This window comes from Paraphaeosphaeria sporulosa (genome assembly GCF_001642045.1).
Source record: "Paraphaeosphaeria sporulosa strain AP3s5-JAC2a unplaced genomic scaffold CC84scaffold_14, whole genome shotgun sequence".
Classification (NCBI taxonomy): domain Eukaryota; kingdom Fungi; phylum Ascomycota; class Dothideomycetes; order Pleosporales; family Didymosphaeriaceae; genus Paraphaeosphaeria; species Paraphaeosphaeria sporulosa.
The window spans coordinates 393,033-408,703 of record NW_017253373.1 but is presented as its reverse complement, the minus strand read 5'-3'; the positions used below and the strand labels follow the sequence as shown (position 1 = coordinate 408,703).

The 15,671-nt window shown below is 53.2% G+C and overlaps 6 protein-coding genes across 6 annotated transcripts; 4 read left to right on the top strand and 2 right to left on the bottom strand.

The window, feature by feature from the left end:
* The first annotated feature begins 1,877 nt into the window (after nt 1–1,877).
* Nucleotides 1,878–3,097, top strand: CC84DRAFT_1169205 (uncharacterized protein). Its single transcript, XM_018179596.1, has one exon. The coding sequence runs from the start codon at nt 2,167–2,169 to the stop codon at nt 2,704–2,706; it is 540 nt and encodes a 179-aa protein (XP_018030049.1). The 5' UTR covers nt 1,878–2,166; the 3' UTR covers nt 2,707–3,097.
* A 38-nt stretch (nt 3,098–3,135) lies between these two features.
* On the bottom strand, nt 3,136–4,498 carry CC84DRAFT_1169204 (uracil-DNA glycosylase). The gene is made up of 3 exons (XM_018179595.1): nt 4,030–4,498; nt 3,475–3,943; nt 3,136–3,427 (listed from the first exon to the last, which is right to left on the bottom strand). Exons 1-3 carry the CDS (start codon nt 4,359–4,361, stop codon nt 3,317–3,319), a joined length of 912 nt encoding a protein of 303 aa, XP_018030048.1. The 5' UTR covers nt 4,362–4,498; the 3' UTR covers nt 3,136–3,316.
* A 408-nt stretch (nt 4,499–4,906) lies between these two features.
* On the top strand, nt 4,907–5,333 carry CC84DRAFT_1103828 (uncharacterized protein; the record flags this gene model as incomplete). Its single annotated transcript, XM_018175033.1, has 3 exons — nt 4,907–5,014; nt 5,065–5,178; nt 5,247–5,333. 3 exons carry the CDS (start codon nt 4,907–4,909, stop codon nt 5,331–5,333), a joined length of 309 nt encoding a protein of 102 aa, XP_018030047.1.
* Nucleotides 5,334–7,871: 2,538 nt separating this feature from the next.
* On the top strand, nt 7,872–9,759 carry CC84DRAFT_1169203 (S-adenosyl-L-methionine-dependent methyltransferase). The gene is made up of 9 exons (XM_018179594.1): nt 7,872–7,993; nt 8,056–8,111; nt 8,164–8,243; nt 8,298–8,320; nt 8,385–8,523; nt 8,572–8,594; nt 8,644–8,681; nt 8,729–9,286; nt 9,332–9,759. The coding sequence occupies exons 1-9, from the start codon at nt 7,907–7,909 to the stop codon at nt 9,417–9,419; spliced, it is 1,092 nt and encodes a 363-aa protein (XP_018030046.1). The 5' UTR covers nt 7,872–7,906; the 3' UTR covers nt 9,420–9,759.
* A 1,200-nt stretch (nt 9,760–10,959) lies between these two features.
* CC84DRAFT_376262 (nitrate transporter) lies at nt 10,960–13,169 on the top strand. The gene is made up of 5 exons (XM_018185966.1): nt 10,960–11,221; nt 11,271–11,305; nt 11,410–11,503; nt 11,554–11,774; nt 11,834–13,169. The coding sequence occupies exons 1-5, from the start codon at nt 11,100–11,102 to the stop codon at nt 12,868–12,870; spliced, it is 1,509 nt and encodes a 502-aa protein (XP_018030045.1). The 5' UTR covers nt 10,960–11,099; the 3' UTR covers nt 12,871–13,169.
* On the bottom strand, nt 12,938–14,923 carry CC84DRAFT_1264055 (uncharacterized protein; the record flags this gene model as incomplete). The annotated part of the gene is made up of 2 exons (XM_018185279.1): nt 12,938–13,586; nt 14,571–14,923. 2 exons carry the CDS (start codon nt 14,921–14,923, stop codon nt 13,292–13,294), a joined length of 648 nt encoding a protein of 215 aa, XP_018030044.1. The 3' UTR covers nt 12,938–13,291.
* Nucleotides 14,924–15,671: the final 748 nt, after the last annotated feature.

Sequence of the window (15,671 nt, the reverse complement as noted above, 5' to 3'; positions counted from 1 at the left end):
CAGTCCCGTCACCGAGTCACTAGCAGCATCTAGTTACTATGTATGCGCATCAATAGATCTTCAAAGAACCCTAGATTCACTGGTTCATTGCTCTTCTCGACATATACATCAGCAATGCTTCATTCGCAACATGTACAAGATGACGTCACGCCAGAGCAAAGACCGCGGTCTTTGAACTCTGCAGGCTTCCCCAGGACTTCCCCAGCTTTCAATCCACTCTCGTCGCGGGGCGCAGCCCGTTCCTCCCTCCCGCGGCGCCCCTACTTGTCTAATTTATTGCGTTAAATCGTTCGTTGTTGAGCCGTTTCCAATTCGCGGCGCGTCTTTCCTGGGCGACTCAGAAGGGCAATCCGGAGCGGGCGCGCTAGCCTAGTTTTGGGCCCGTTGCGGCGAGGCTAACTATCTTGAGCGAGACAGGGAAGCCATCCCGCTCTTAGCACGGCACTGGGCCCTGGGATAAAACGTTATCCATTGTTAAGGCCCACGGTGCCGATGCTAACCTGCGTGTGTACCAATCTGAACGAGTATGTGGCGGCCGCGGCGCCGGGTTCTGGACGTAATCCTTGCGATACATAAACGACTGATTACTTTTCGTACAAACATCCGAGGTCTTGTGCTAGCACAGAAGACGATGCAAGAAGTAGTCTCGTGCGTGGATCGCGACGAAATTCCGTATCACCCTTTCAGACCCTCGTTGTCTCTATTCAATTCACTTGTTGTTCGATCTCGTTTAGGCTCACATTGACAACCGTGCCGCATACAACTCCCATAGCCACGCTGTAGACGCGCAGCAAAGCCAAAAGATACGATCAAGTTTCATCCTGAGACGACTCAGTTACTTTAATCGCAGTATCTTCTTTGTTCAACATTGTCGTTCTCTGTGATTGGTCAATCACCGAGACCTCATCAGCATCTTTAGGCAAACATATCGTCAGCAAAGCTGAACGAACGAGCAAACAAGCGAGCACAAGCTGAGACCACACGAACAAAATGTATGTCAATCGAGTCTAAGACATGCTTCGAGAAATTAATCGAGACAATGATGCGTCGTTTCATGTCATAGGAGCCCATGAGCACCTGAACATGGTTGAGCCAAACCGTGGGACTACGATTCCTGTGAGATTATCTCGGTTGTCTTCGTGATACTGATCTGTGCTATGAAGGAGAGTGGAAGGAGAAACGCTCAAAACCTGCACACAGACCTCTGCTGTCTCCCTTCGTGCAGCTTAACGGCCGGATCTCCAGTCTCCACAGAGTATCGCATCTGACTCTTGCGGAATTGAGGCGGAATGCATCTCCGTAGCACTGTTCACGCTGAAAAAATACAAACTCACTGAGATTCAGACAAGGGCTTCTACGCGGTTTCTAGTCCTACGATGCCAGCTTCTAATTTTAGCCTGCGATGAGAAACGAAGACTCCAACCTCCCCTGCCAATCTGACCCCTGCGCGTTGAAGACTCGTTCAACGAGTGATTCTGTGTTACTTTTGACACTTGTCGTCGTCATCACGAATAAGACTGCTGCGCGCAGAAGACATCCCTCCGGATGATGCAAGACCGGCAGCTGTGGAACGAGTTCAATCGCGCAACACGATCTACACGAGATATTCTAGACCGGCCACACGTGGAATGCCATCGTACCGGAGAAAAATAAGGTTATTTCGTGCATCGGAAATAGTGGTAGCTCGTTCGAATGTTTGTAATCTCGTCAGCCTCTGGGAAGCTCTGGGGCTGAGCAGGGGGCTGAGTTTTGGCTCTAATTCGACCCCAAATAGACGCAAGACTGCTTCTATGATTGGCTAACGAGCGGAGCTAGAATAGACCGGATGTGTAAGAATACGGCGCCCATCGTTACCAAGATTTCTTACATTTTGAATTTAGGAATTCGAGGACGCTGTGGAGGCTGAACGCCAAATTAGTGCGCGCAGCCATCCGGCAGCAATCTCTTCCGCGCGCATGTCTCTAGAGATGAAGAAGTAATCTTACGATGCTGGGCTCAGCGACCATGTTCGTTTCTCTCTATAAATCATGAACCCCAGGACGTTAGAATCTTCATCACAGCATCAACGCACTCCAGCATCACAAGCTACTCCATCTACACATCCTACAATCTACTTTCCGCAACATTTAGCTTCTAATTCCAACTTGATCCGCTACACCTTTCAAAATGGTCGCCTTCACCACCCTCGCCTTCGCTGCCACCTCCCTCCTCGGCCTCACCACCGCAGCACCCAACTCCATCCCCCCGACTGGCGTCATCCACCGCATCACCGCCGGCTCCACCGTCGAAAACAACGGCCTCCACTTCGAGCCACAGAATGTCGTCGCCGCCATCGGCGACCTCATCGAATTCCACTTCCTCCCCAAGAACCACACTGTCGTGCAGTCCTCCTTCGACGCGCCGTGCGAGCCCCTCGCCGACGGCACCGGCATCTTCTCCGGCTTCAACTTTGCTACGCCTAGCGGCGAGGCACCCAACGTCTTCACCTTCTTGGTTAAGAATGACAAGCCGTTGTGGTACTACTGCTCGCAGACGAACGGGGACCACTGCCAGAAGGGCATGAGCGGGGTGATTAATCAGAACTTCGATGGGGATAAGACGCTCGCTGCGTATAAGGAGAAGGCCAAGACGGCGGTGACGAAGCAGCCGAGTGAGGATAAGCTGGCGTTTCAGGGTGGGAGCATTGTGAAGAATGTGCCTTTGTAAGCAGGCGATGGATCAGTGATGGGGAATAGGATGATTGATGGTCGTGGTAATGGACAATGGATTCTCTTCGTTTGACTGGCATGTTTAGCGACATTCTCTCGAGCATAGCGTTGGCGTTGGTTTTGATAGCATTACGTTCCTTTTCGACATGAATTAACTCAACTTCTTGCACTTAAGAGGCAACACTGTGCAGCTGCACGCATGTGAGATTTCATCGTACATCATACCTCGGACCAACGATCGGTAGATGCTCGAGTGTTCGAAATACGCCTCACTGGAACCTGCTTTCAAACAGAGGGGAAGAACAGTCTTCCTCACTCGTCAAAATCACATCGTTGGTATGGTAGGTCCTGGTACAGGTTTGCGCGGGCGTACGGTGTCTCTAGTTCACCCTCGAGTATGGTACTGCCTTTAGGGGAAAAGCCTGAAGCCTGAAGTTTGAGCTCAAATTTTTGCGAGTACCGTGATATCTTTTTCCAAACGCCTGTCCAACGCCCAGAACCCGATTATAGCGCTGATGCATCAAACCAGTGCCATACAACACAAGATGCTAATTCGACGAAACCACACAACGGCTTCGAAGAGCAGCTGAAAGGCAGCTCGCTTTAGCCTAAACGCCCGCCTCCTTCGGGTCGACGTCTAGGTTCCAATCGATGCCTTCACCCTTCCCGTACTTCACCTCCAGCCAGTCGTTCGCCTTCTTGAAGTGTCCGCAATCGAACTACACACCGTTAGCCCCACCCAACACACTAACAGCCTAGCACTTACAAATCCTTTGTGCGCGGCTAGCGGGCTAGGATGCACACTACGCAGAATGAGATGCCGCTCCTTGTACGCTTTCTCTATGTCTTTGACCCTCTGTTGCGCCGGCGAGCCCCACGCCAAAAATACTACGCCATTCGTCCGCACCTTGGCCACAGTATCAATCACCTTCTGCGTAAGCAGCTCCCACCCCTTGCCAGAGTGCGAGTTGGCCTTGTTCTTCTCCACCGTGAGACACGTGTTCAGCATCAAGACACCGTGATCCGCCCAAGGCGTCAGCAGACCGCCCCGGTTCGGCGGCTCCTTGAAGTCTGGGTAGTCCTTCTTGAGCGCGATGTATATGTTTTTGAGCGAGGGCGGGGCCGGCGTAGGTGGCCGCACAGAGAAGCACAGGCCGTGGGCTTGGTTCGGGTTGTGGTAGGGGTCTTGACCCGTGATGACTGCCTTGACGGTGTTGAGCGGCGTGTGACGCGACCTGCGAGTGTCCAATTAGTCGTTGCCACGCAATTCCTACATACATACGGTGGGAAAGAGTCATAGATGCTTTGCAGGAGGTCATACCAGGAATAGACATCCTTCATGGGCGGATACACCGCCTTCCCGCTCGCCAGCTCCTTCTTCAGGAAGCGCTTGAGGTCGAGGAACGTCGGGCTAAGCAGCACATCCTTGACGTGTGGCAGCCAGCTCTCATGCAGCGTGTCGATCTCCAGCTTCAGGAGCTCTTTCTGCTCGTCCGTAAGCTTCGCGACCCACGCGTCCTTGTCGAATTTCGCGGCAGCCGTTGCACCCTCCTTGGGCTTGGGCGCGCCGAAGAATGATGTGATGCTGCCATTGACCTTTGGTTTCTTCGCTGCATCGGTAGCGGCGCTGGCGGCCTTACGCTTGAGACTCATTCTTGCGGTGGCGATGGTGGCGAGACGTTCAATTGAGCGAAGAGGTGCGTGGGCAGTAATTTGGGTGGAGTAGGATGTGCAGAATGAACAGGCAGACGCGTCTAAATGTTGCGAAGGCTGGGGTCAGGCGGAGTCGATCCCGCCGGTGAACGCGAGTCATGATGATCCGACGCGAGCGAGACGCGTCCCACGTGAGAACGTGACTTCGCGTCACCCCGGATGATGTCATATGTATCGGCTTTCCACATTACAGGGAAGCAGACAAGGCAGCATTGAGGGGGCATGGTCTAGAATGCGTAGATAAGCAGCAAATAGAATGCCAGAGATGGTGGGATCGGCATGTAGATGGCTCGTTCAGTTGTTTGCTTGTTGCTTTGAAACGCGGGCGTGCCTGCTGTTTCTGTAGGCAACATAACGTCAGAGGGCAGCAGAGCAAGCAAGTGAGAATATAAAGGAGTGCTTCCTCGCATTTGACGAACCTTATACACACAGCGACTTCAGTCACAACTCACAACAGTTCAACTCTACCACAAACCACCAACGCAATGGCTGACTCCAACCCCGCAAACTTCGCGAACCTCCCCAAGGACGAGCTCCGCGAGATCGCAGCCAAGGGTGGCCACGCCTCTCACGGCTCCAACAGCCAGGCCGAGGTCAGTCTTTCATAGTAAATCCGGCGTTGCACTACTGATCCCACCTGTAGGACCACCCCGATCGCAACCCTGATGGCACCTTCACCAAGGGCTCCGAGCTTGCAAAGGAGCTCGGCGCCAAGGGCGGCCATGTAGCCCACGAGCACGCTGTTGAGAAGGAAGCTGTTGAGCAGGATGGCGTAAGTTTTGGTCCTCTCGATCTATCACGAGATTTGCTGACTGGTTGGTATAGCGCAACCCCGACGGCACGTTCAAGGCGGGTAGCAAGCTGGCACAGGAGCTGGGCGAGAAGGGTGGACATGCTGCCCACGAGAAGTAAAGCACTACTGGTGCACACGACGTGGGACATATTGAGCACGGCGCTCTGGCGTAGCTAACAATCACGACTTCATGGCATGTGAATGAATGGGATGATATGATTTAAAATGCGCTTCTATGACTTCTGCTATGAGAGTCTGCACCGGAAATCATCGGTGAGACGTGTAGTACCAAGACGAACGTCCGTGTAGACGTATGGTCTGACCTACATATGTAGGATATCTCACTGCATTCAGATTTTCTTTTGTGGCGCTCTAGATTGCTTCTAAGGATCGAAAGGATGTTACCTCGAGCAGCAAACAGGCATGCACCAGCGGGTGGTGTCAATGCCGAACGACGGCAGTTCTTGCAGCAATTTCCCCACTCGCATCTGTAAAACATGCTCTTCCGAACACAGCAAGCTCTTGTTCCTCAAATGTCGAGTGTATGAGACGCACTCTGACACATCGTAAGGCACGTACCAAATCGCTCGAAATTTTGGTGAAGCAGTCACGCACGTCCGCTCACTAGTTGGCTGCCATGATGATCAGACCTGAGCTTTTTTTTTTCACTCTTGCGGCAAGGTGACTACACGCGAAAACCAACAGTCCTCCCTGTAGTTCTCAAGTACTGCAGAATCGCACACCTTCACTGGAAGGAACAACGCTCGCATGTTCACGGGTAATGCAGCGAACGCGTTTAGAGTGTGCAAAACACTTGCGACGTCGTCTTCGTCTTTGTATTCGAGCAAGCGCACCTCGTAATCGATTGTCTGCATGCTGTAGAATTGAACTGACTTCAACTCCCTGAACATCTGAGCGTGACGGATGATCCAGTGTAGCCAACCGTACAAGAAGCCTTGATTGATATAGTTGACATACAGAGTCAAGTGTCGCAGGCTTCAGGGAAGCCACTTGCCGGTTTTGAGTGTTCCACTATCCCAATTCGTAATGCCCGCTGAAATTTTGGAAAGGCAATGATATTACCCGTAAGCTCTTCATAGTATCTGTATTGATGACATCTCGAGTATCTCGAGAAAAAAGTCGGGCCCTGAAGCATCTCCCATGGATATGTTGAGAACTGTGAGAGTAACCTGTAGACCTGGCATCGAAGCTGTGGGCTAAAACCAGGAGAAGCGACGAGTCATGGAAGGTACGAAAGCGGTGCCTTGAATGGGACGACGACGGTGATCATCGTATACAATTGTTCCCCCATCGAAGGCAATGCTCCGAAGTCCTTGGCAGAGAGCAAGTAACATTTGTCAGCAGTTGAAGTTCATATGCGCAAGGGTGTGTCATCTCGAGCGTAGAGACACAGTCGTAATGAGATTAATCTCCCCGTGAATCCGAGTGGGTTGTGCCATCTTGATCCAATCAAGCTGAATCTCCACATAGTCGATAGCCCATCGCTCTGTCAGGATCAGAGTGATGTGAGTCACTTTGTCGATGAGGTCGGGAAATTGTAACAAAAACGCGACGAGCTTGGATATTATCGGGACATAAGATCTCGATGCTATCAATCAGATTGTGACAGGCGATAGGTGCCAACCTTTGGAGCAAGGCTGCGCAGGTCCTGGGAGCGATTCCGTCTCATGGTTGTACGTCTCCAATCCTGAGTCTTGTTCTTCGGCTTTTCCGGGGACTTCCTGCCGTCAATCTGGCTTGTAATTCGACTGAGCAGCTCATCAGAAAGAGTGAGTTGTTTAGTCTTCAAGAAGGTGGCTGTTTATCAAGAGTAAGCGAAAGGAGTGGAACGCAGCGAGGTAGTCCTCACACTCGACAGACCACCTGGGACGGCTAGATCATCAAGCACATGGATCTTCTCCCGAGTACGACTGTTCCCACGTGGGCCAGGCACAGAGCCAGGAGCTATGGTCTGCCCCGGATACTGAGCAATTTCCTATGCCCATGAAAGCATATCGAAGCGTCCTCTCTCCAAACAGTTGTGAGGGTTACAACTCACCAATAAGCTTACGAGGTGGCCGCATCCTGTCTCGCGCTCGAGTCATTGACGCGCTGCATGCCGAGAGGCGGCGCTTTATTAGCCTTTATGCTCGTCGCATCGCAGCGGTGCCGCTACTGGCAGCGAGCATGCAGCCGGGACTCCCCAAAAAGCTGCCACGTCAGACTAAGCTTCGGCGGAGCGACGGAGGACCAGACAGCGGGAGCCATTGACGGCGGCGCATGCAGGCTCTCGCACCGGCTGTCCCAAGAGGCCGTCAGAGACAGGTCGAAGGAGCGCCACCGAAGGCCAGATCGCGCCGCAACGACAACGACAACCCTCGCACAGAAGCGCGCTCGTCCAAGACTCAGCGCCTTGGTTGGGCAGCAGAGAGGGAGCCTGCGCCGCCTGGCACAGGCACGGGCGGGCGAGGGCGCCGGGCGGGCTGGGTGGTGCGGTGTGTTCTCTGGCGGTTCGCAAGCACTTTAGCGAGCACCTGAGGGGGAATGGTTCCGTGGTCGCTCCTTCGGGAAGGAGCGCCCCAGGCGCCTTCCGTGGTTCTGGCTCCACCCACAAGGTTCCCAGTGCCTTGGGTTTGCCTCTCTTCCTCTGCCCGACGCAGCAACACGCAGTGCGCGCGACGAGGCCGCAGACATGTCGCTGACCATCCCGCTGTCCTCGCGCGACACGAGCCCCCCGTCGTCCGAGCCCCAGAGCCCGCGCGACTTCATCGAGGCCGACGTACGTGAAGCACGCCCAAAGCCTCCAAGGCGACTCTAGCTAATCTGCCTGTGCCTGCGCAGTCCGACACAGATGGAGCCTCGGGCGGCGCCTCGGATGGAATCCAGAGCTGTGACACGTGCGTCGTCCCTCGATCATGGTGCGCAATTGCCCGAGCTGACGCTGTCCAGGAGCACAAAGTCGGTCAACCAGAGCATCTTCGACTACGTCCGCGAGCACGGCCGCACTTACCACAGCTATCACTCGGGCTGTAAGCTCCCTCCCCCTCACAGTCCCAGGGAAGCCGCGACTAACTGCGCAACAGCATATCCGTTCCCCAATGACAAGGTGCGCTTCGACCGACCCCGCTGCAGGCACACGGAGCGCAGCTGTGCTGACCGTTTGTGTGCAGCCCGAGAACGACCGCATGGACGTCCAACACGAGATCTGGAAGGTCATGTTCAGGTTCAGGAACCACTTTGCACCCCTCGACGATCCACGCAAGATCCTCGACATCGGCTGTGGCACGGGAGTTTGGGCCATCGAGATGGGTATGTTGGACTTGCAATTTCCACCGAGAGACGTGTTAACAGTGGCAGGCATGCAGTATCCCAACGCATCGGTGCGTCGCCCTCAGATCCCTTCCCTGGGCCTTTGCTGACGCCCACTAGATAATCGGCACTGACCTGTCACCCATCCAGCCCGAATGGTGAGTGATTTGCCGCAGCTCTTGGCCCACTGTTTCTGATGTTGTAGGGTCCCGAGCAATGTCAAGTTTGTCATTGACGACGCCAACGAAGACGATTGGATGGTGGAGCCTCAGGATTACGTCCACACTCGTCTTCTCCTCGGCTGTTTCGAGGACTTTCGAGAGATTGTCGCCAAAGGTTTCCACGCGCTGAAACCCGGCGGATGGATGGAATCGCAGGACATCATGCCAACCGTCTACTGCGACGATGGAACCATGCCGCCAGATTATCCTTTTGCCTTGTGGGCGAAGACTCAAGACAAAGCCGCCATGAATGTAGGCAAGCCCATGCGCATTGGCAACAAGTTGAAGCGATGGTACGAGCAAGCTGGATTTGTTGATGTCCATGAAGAAGTCTTCAAGCTGCCCATTAATGGTTGGCCCAAAGACCCCCAGTTCAAAATGCTTGGAAAATTCAACGAGCAGAACTACATCGAGGGCATCCAAGCATGGAGTTTATTCCTGTTCACAAGAGGACTAAATTGGACCAAGGACGAGATTGAGGTCTATCTAGTCAACGTCCGCAAATCCATCTCGAATCACAGTGTTCACGGTTATCATAAGATGTAAGCGGAACCTCCCAGCATGCGTTGCGTTCACTGACCAGCTAGCTATGTGGTTTGGGGCCGGAAACCATACGACGAGCTCGATGTGCCGAGTTCTTCATCCGCAAATCCACCACCTCAATCCGCCTCGTAACAAATCCTTCTCCTTACTTCTCTCTCGATACGCGTCACGAATTTCCTTATTTCGAGCATTTCAGCGAGTGATGCAAAAATGAAGCAACTGCAGCGATTCGCCACTTCGTCAAATATGTATTTTCTATCGGCGAAGTTGGGCGTCCATCGAACCTTTTTATACAGCGCGGCATGCACAACACATTGGGCGGGCTTCTGTCACAAAGGCCTTTTCGGGCTAGAAGAACACTTAGGTACTGTTGCGTAATGGGCTGCTCTAGAGTTTGAGTACAACTGCGGTGTCGCGAACCCAGGACAAAATTATCCATTTCGGAGCACTGCCAATGCTATTTTGTTACCTCTATTGCTCTGATTCGTCCCGCAGCCTCTTCGCTGTTCGTGTTCTACCGCTCTTCCTTGCATCGGTCCGTTCCGCAAGGTCCATCGGAAATTATCTCCCATGCATCCCAACCCCTCGGAGACGCAGCTTTACATTCGGTCGAAACTGCCTGTATGCCACGCAGACACGACGTTCTTCGCAGCGCGGCATTAGCCTTATCATGTGACGGGTGTGCTTCTCCTCGGAGCAGGGAGGTGGGTCTGATTGGACGCAGGTTTACCGGAGATAAGGCCAAAACGATTGATCATCCCGCGCCCTGACGGGAACTAAATCTCACCCTGATAACAACGACGTTAGGTACAGAATGAAGACGATCGGTTGTCCAACACCAAAGGATGAGTCTGTTGGTCCTATATACGAACCAAGCATTGCATGATAAGACGACAAAAAGCTTGTTCTGCACAAGCCTGTTGAGGGATTCGAAACTGCCAATGACAAGTCACTGTTCAATTCTTGGCTATCGTCAGGTCTGGTTGGATGATGATAAGGATAAAGTGCGCGATGCGTTCCGAGGCCTCTCAGCGACACCACCCTTACAAAATACTCACTTAATTTAGGCTCAAGCTTCACTACCTCAATGAAATCTGGAAATTGCAATGCCGCGGAAAAGCAGACTTGTCTTATAGATAGGTAGGTGTGCGCTGCTAGGGCTGAGAGGTTGATAAGGCCCACAGAAAGTACGAGCCGCCTCGGGACTATCGACGGTGGCAGATAAGAGGATCAACACCAACATGCACGTCTCCAGCCAATGGAAGTTCTGTCCCTAGCTCTTGCTTACTTCTTCGGTCGATGTATGCTTCTGAAGGGCAGATGGTGTACAGTATGCGAGATCCCAGCGTCCGCCATGGTGACAGATCTGGGGTGAAGGCTTATCACGGCAGCCACCCGCCTCATCTAGGTCGCAGCCACCGTTCTGGCGGGTCGAAGAATGACGAATGGCAGAGAACAGTCGGTGTCTGAACGCTGCCCGGCTGTCGCCAGCAGTCATTTTGTGGATCCAGACGTGGGCGTGGCAGGGCATGGCTGCGGGACCAGGGATAATATATGGGGAGGATCTACGCCGCGGAAATCTTTAGAGCATGTCTGAGTGTTTGACGGAGATGCTGGGTTCGGCGCCAGGCATCATGGCGCATTTCGCAGGGTATTAATATCGTCCGAGCTCGCATGCGTTGAAATGGCATATCTCACGACATTTCTCTTCCAAACGACAACAAGAACGAGAACGAGAGGCCTCTCGAGATTCTCTGTTTTCGAGCTGGATATCCGTAGTGACCTGGACAGAGACATAGGCTCCCAGTCGCAATGGCCCGATTCTCGCTTCTTTGGGCCCATCCGGAGATCAACCCTCTGAACAAGAAAGCGCGCTCAATCCCTTTCTTGAACCCTGTTACAGACCGATATGGACGCGTTTTCTTCTTCTCATGGTAAGTAGTCAGAAAACAAATATTTTCCCTTTGCTCACCCAGCATGTAGGTTCGGCTTCATGATTGCCTTCTGGTCGTGGTATGGTAAGTTGACATCAGCCTGCATGTGCCTTGTCTCTCCAGCCTTAGCCATCGACCCTTGCCTATTTTGCATGACAAGAGGGGACAAGACTGACTTAGACATACAGCCTTTCCTCCTCTTCTCGCTGATGTCATTGCCGGCGACATTGGCATGAAGAGCTACCAAGTCGCGAATTCCAATATCATTGCTTTAACTGCTACGTAAGTGCCATACTCTACATCTAGCCCTTCATCAACTTACAAAGTGTTAGATTGATTGTCAGACTCATTGCCGGGCCTTGCTGCGACAAATTCGGACCTCGACTCACCTTCGCGGGATGTCTTCTTGCAGGCGCCGTGCCCACCTTCCTTGCTGGATGTGTCACTAACGCTAGCGGTCTCTATGCACTACGTTTCTTCATCGGCATCCTGGGTGGTAGCTTTGTCCCCTGTCAAGTATGGACTACTGGCTTCTTCGACAAGAACGTAGTCGGTATGTCATCACCTATCTCCTCCCTGCCCCAAAGACCAGCACACTGACACTCAATTCAGGCACTGCCAACGCCCTCACCGGCGGCCTAGGTAACCTTGGCGGCGGCATAACATACTTTGTGATGCCCGCAGTGTACAATTCGCTCGTCCACAAACAACATATCGCCCCTCACAAAGCATGGCGCATCTCCTTCGTCGTCCCGGGCATCCTCATAGTCTTCGTCGCTACTTGCCTCCTCCTCCTCTGCGATGACACGCCCACCGGCCACTGGAGCACTCGCGCCGCAGCCGTAGAAGATACGCACTCCGTCACCACGGTCGATATCCAGGGCCGCCTCACCGACGCGCCGCACCTTGACAAAGATACCACCCCGGGCACACCCACATCGGAGAAGAAGAAGATGCACGACACTGAATCACAGGGCGCGCCCCTGGCGAAGGTCGATACCGCCCGCGGCGAAATTGTCCAGACCCCATCCGCCTCCAATATCCTGCGCGTCATGTTCAGCCTGCAGACCCTCGTCCCGGCAGCCTGCTACTTTTGCACTTTTGGTGCTGAACTCGCCATCAACAGCATCCTGGGCAACTACTACATGAAGAACTTCCCCGCACTAGGGCTCCAGCAGACGGGCAATTGGGCCGCCATGTTCGGCCTCCTCAACGGCGTCACGCGCCCGCTCGGCGGCTTCGTGTCGGACCTCGCGTACCGTCGCGCAGGCAGTGTGTGGGCGAAGAAAGTCGTGCTGCACGCGTATGGCGTGCTAACGGGCGTCTTCCTCATTGTCATTGGAGTGCTCGATAGTAAGAGCCAGGCGACTATGTTTGGGCTTGTGGCGGCGATGGCGTTTTTCCTCGAGGGCGGGAACGGCGCCGACTTTGGGCTTGTGCCGCACGTGCATCCCCATGCGAATGGAGTTGTGAGCGGGTTTACGGGGGCGGCGGGGAATTTTGGTGGGATTGTGTTTGCGATTATTTTCAGGTACAATGGGAAGGCGTATGGGAAGGTGTTTTGGATTATTGGGGTTATGACGATTGGGATTAATCTGGCGGTGAGCTGGATTAGGCCAGTCCCTAAGGGGCAGATCGGCGGAAGGTAGAGTCTGGATTGGTAAAAGTTTGCGAGGCGTTCCGGACTGAGCGATTTTTTCTTGGGTTCGAGATATCCCTGTACTCTACGATGCTATGGAAGTTCTTGATAACGACAAAACGGAAATTCAGCCATTCGAGAAACTTGCTTTACGGAGACATGAGTGATGTTGCTCATTTGCTGCTCCATAGCCGATGGTGCCTTAAAGTATGGCGTCGTGCGCCTTCGTACACGCAGCCCTAGACTTGATACAGTGTTACCATCTCATCTCCGAAGTACCCTTGATTCGACGAGTCCGTTGTGACTGATCGTAACTTTATGTTCCGCTTTGCTGTGCACAACAGCATCGGTGACAATTTGCATTGCAGCTCATGAGTGTTTATATCCTCGAGGGAGTCGAATCAACACCGATCATCGTGTTCCCATTGCATCTACCGTTTTGCGTACCATTCTTTCTCAGCATCCTGAATCGATGATCCGCGATCGAAGATTTCAATCTTAGGTGGTCTTTCCCGTGTTTTGTCTGCTTCCCATTCAGCAGGAGTTTCCCTTCCATAGTTGGGGGGATCATGCTTCTCGTCGTACGAAGTGATATCGCCCGGGAAGCTCAACACCAGGGGAAAGCCGTCACGGCCAAAGTGATTGCCAATGATCCCCCAATTCCTTGGAAGGTTGTCATCATCGTAGTACTTGTTGTGCACAGATGATACCTTGCCGTCAGACTGCCTTGGCGCAGTTCAGGGGCAGAGTGACTCCCATTATTGTACCAGCCAAAGATTCTCCAGAGCAGGACAACTGTCGAATTAAGTCTTAGCCACAAGCCGTTGATCGACGTCCGATCCATCACACAACCTTGCCCTGACAATGCTTATCGCAACTTCGCTGTCGTCAGAGAATGCACTCTCATAACGACGCTCTTCACGATCGTCGACGGTCACGGCCAGAGTCCACACTACGTGTGAGTGTGTGATTAGCTCATATGCTCTAGGCACTTTGATTTGAATTCACTCACACGAAGAGAATCTGCTCGACTTAGTTGCCCGTTGCTAAAGGGGATCAGGATCAAGACCCCAATGTAAGTGAAGTGAATCCACCGACAAAGACATCTTGGTCACCAATACCACCCTTGAGAGCTAGGCTCTCAAGGTTAGGAAGCTGTTCTTGGAGATGCTCGATGTCCTCTCTAATCCAGCACTTGTCATACAATTCGAGGTGCCGCAATCTTCTAAGATTCTTAACCCCCGCCATCGGCTCGTCGTGGTGAAGATTATCTCGCAGGATCAGATGTTCTGTATTGGGCAGGCTTCGACGAGGAACCACCAGTCACTAGGACACTGAATGCGCAGTCCAACGACGGTAGGAAAAGTGATAGGCCTTCGAGAACATCCTTTCCAGAATGGACAAGTCGACATGTTTGCGATCTAGAGTATCGGTTAGTGGCCGTGGATATGGTTTGACGGCATCGATCGGCGTTCCGCTGAACATCCTGGCTGTCGAACACTTGCGTGTTACAGTTAGCTCCTTGAGAAACGGCATCGTTGGGAGGACTTTCTGCAAACGAGTCTTGTAGAGAATGGAATCATGTCTGGAGGATGTGGCAATATCACATGTCCTGACTACGTTATCACCCTTGACCAGGAACTCGCGTGCCATATTCGTTTGTCTGTGCAGGTCCTGTGGAAGAAGTGTTGTGATTAGCGATGCGCTCACCGGATACTCGAAAGGTTTTGGGAGTTTGGCTCGGTGTCCTTCAGCTGCCTATTGAGTTGTCCCATCGTCGATGAGCACCTGTGGATGTCTCTAAACAGCTTTCGAATGCACGCAGAACGGAGTCGCTTGTTGGCGACGCCAAGGTTGAAAGTACTTCGATGAGTGCGAACGTAAGGGCCTGTATTAATGTACAGGTGGATGCGCTGACCATTCAGCTCGTCCATATCGAACAGGTAGTCGACAATGATAGCAAGGACATCATCATTCAGGTCGTCGAGCAGTAGCTGCTGATCCTCGGTTTGCGGATGGGTAAGCAGCAGCGAAATCCTCCGGCTTTTTCGGGAATTTCGCATTATGCTCGGGGATTGCCCAGGTCGAGGTACAAATTGGAGCTGGGGAGTTCTCTGTGGTGGACTCAGACATACGCTGACTTGGGGGTAAGTCGGCCATGGTTAGTGCAGGCGATCAATCGATGCGACACTCCCTGTCCGCCCGTTCACAGCAAATGTCGCTTCGGACTGTGCACTCTGGGACGCCTCACGCGGCCGCTTACAGGCGTGAAGAGGTGGAAAGGTTGGAGGATATCTCGTGCGCGACCGCGAGGAGAGGGCGCAAGAGAGGCGCTATTGGAAAAAGCTCGCTCGCCGTGATCATGTGCCTGACCTCACAGACGAACCGAATGCAGAGTTGAGCTTTATTGACCTGGACACGATCCTCAACCCCCCCCCCCCCCCCCCCCCCCCCCCCCCCCCCCCCCCCCCCCCCCCCCCCCCTCTTTTTCCCACGGTTCAGTTACGCAGTTACGAAATACGACAGAACGCTGGACGCGTTCCGGGCCGCCCTTGACGAGTTTCTCACGCCCATGCAGGCTTCGCGTCTGGTCCGCTTCGCTTTCATTGAGGACCGTGATTTACTTGGTGATGGGAAAGCAGCGGCTCGATGTATCGGTTCTCGCTATGCGGCGACTACGAGGGCTGGGTCAACAGTGGGAATACAAGTCACTGCTGGGTTTGTGGCGAATGCGAAAGGATGTCGCATCGTAAGAAAAGCAGAAAATTTCGGTACAGGGTATCTATTCCTTGCGAGAAGTGCGGAGGTGTG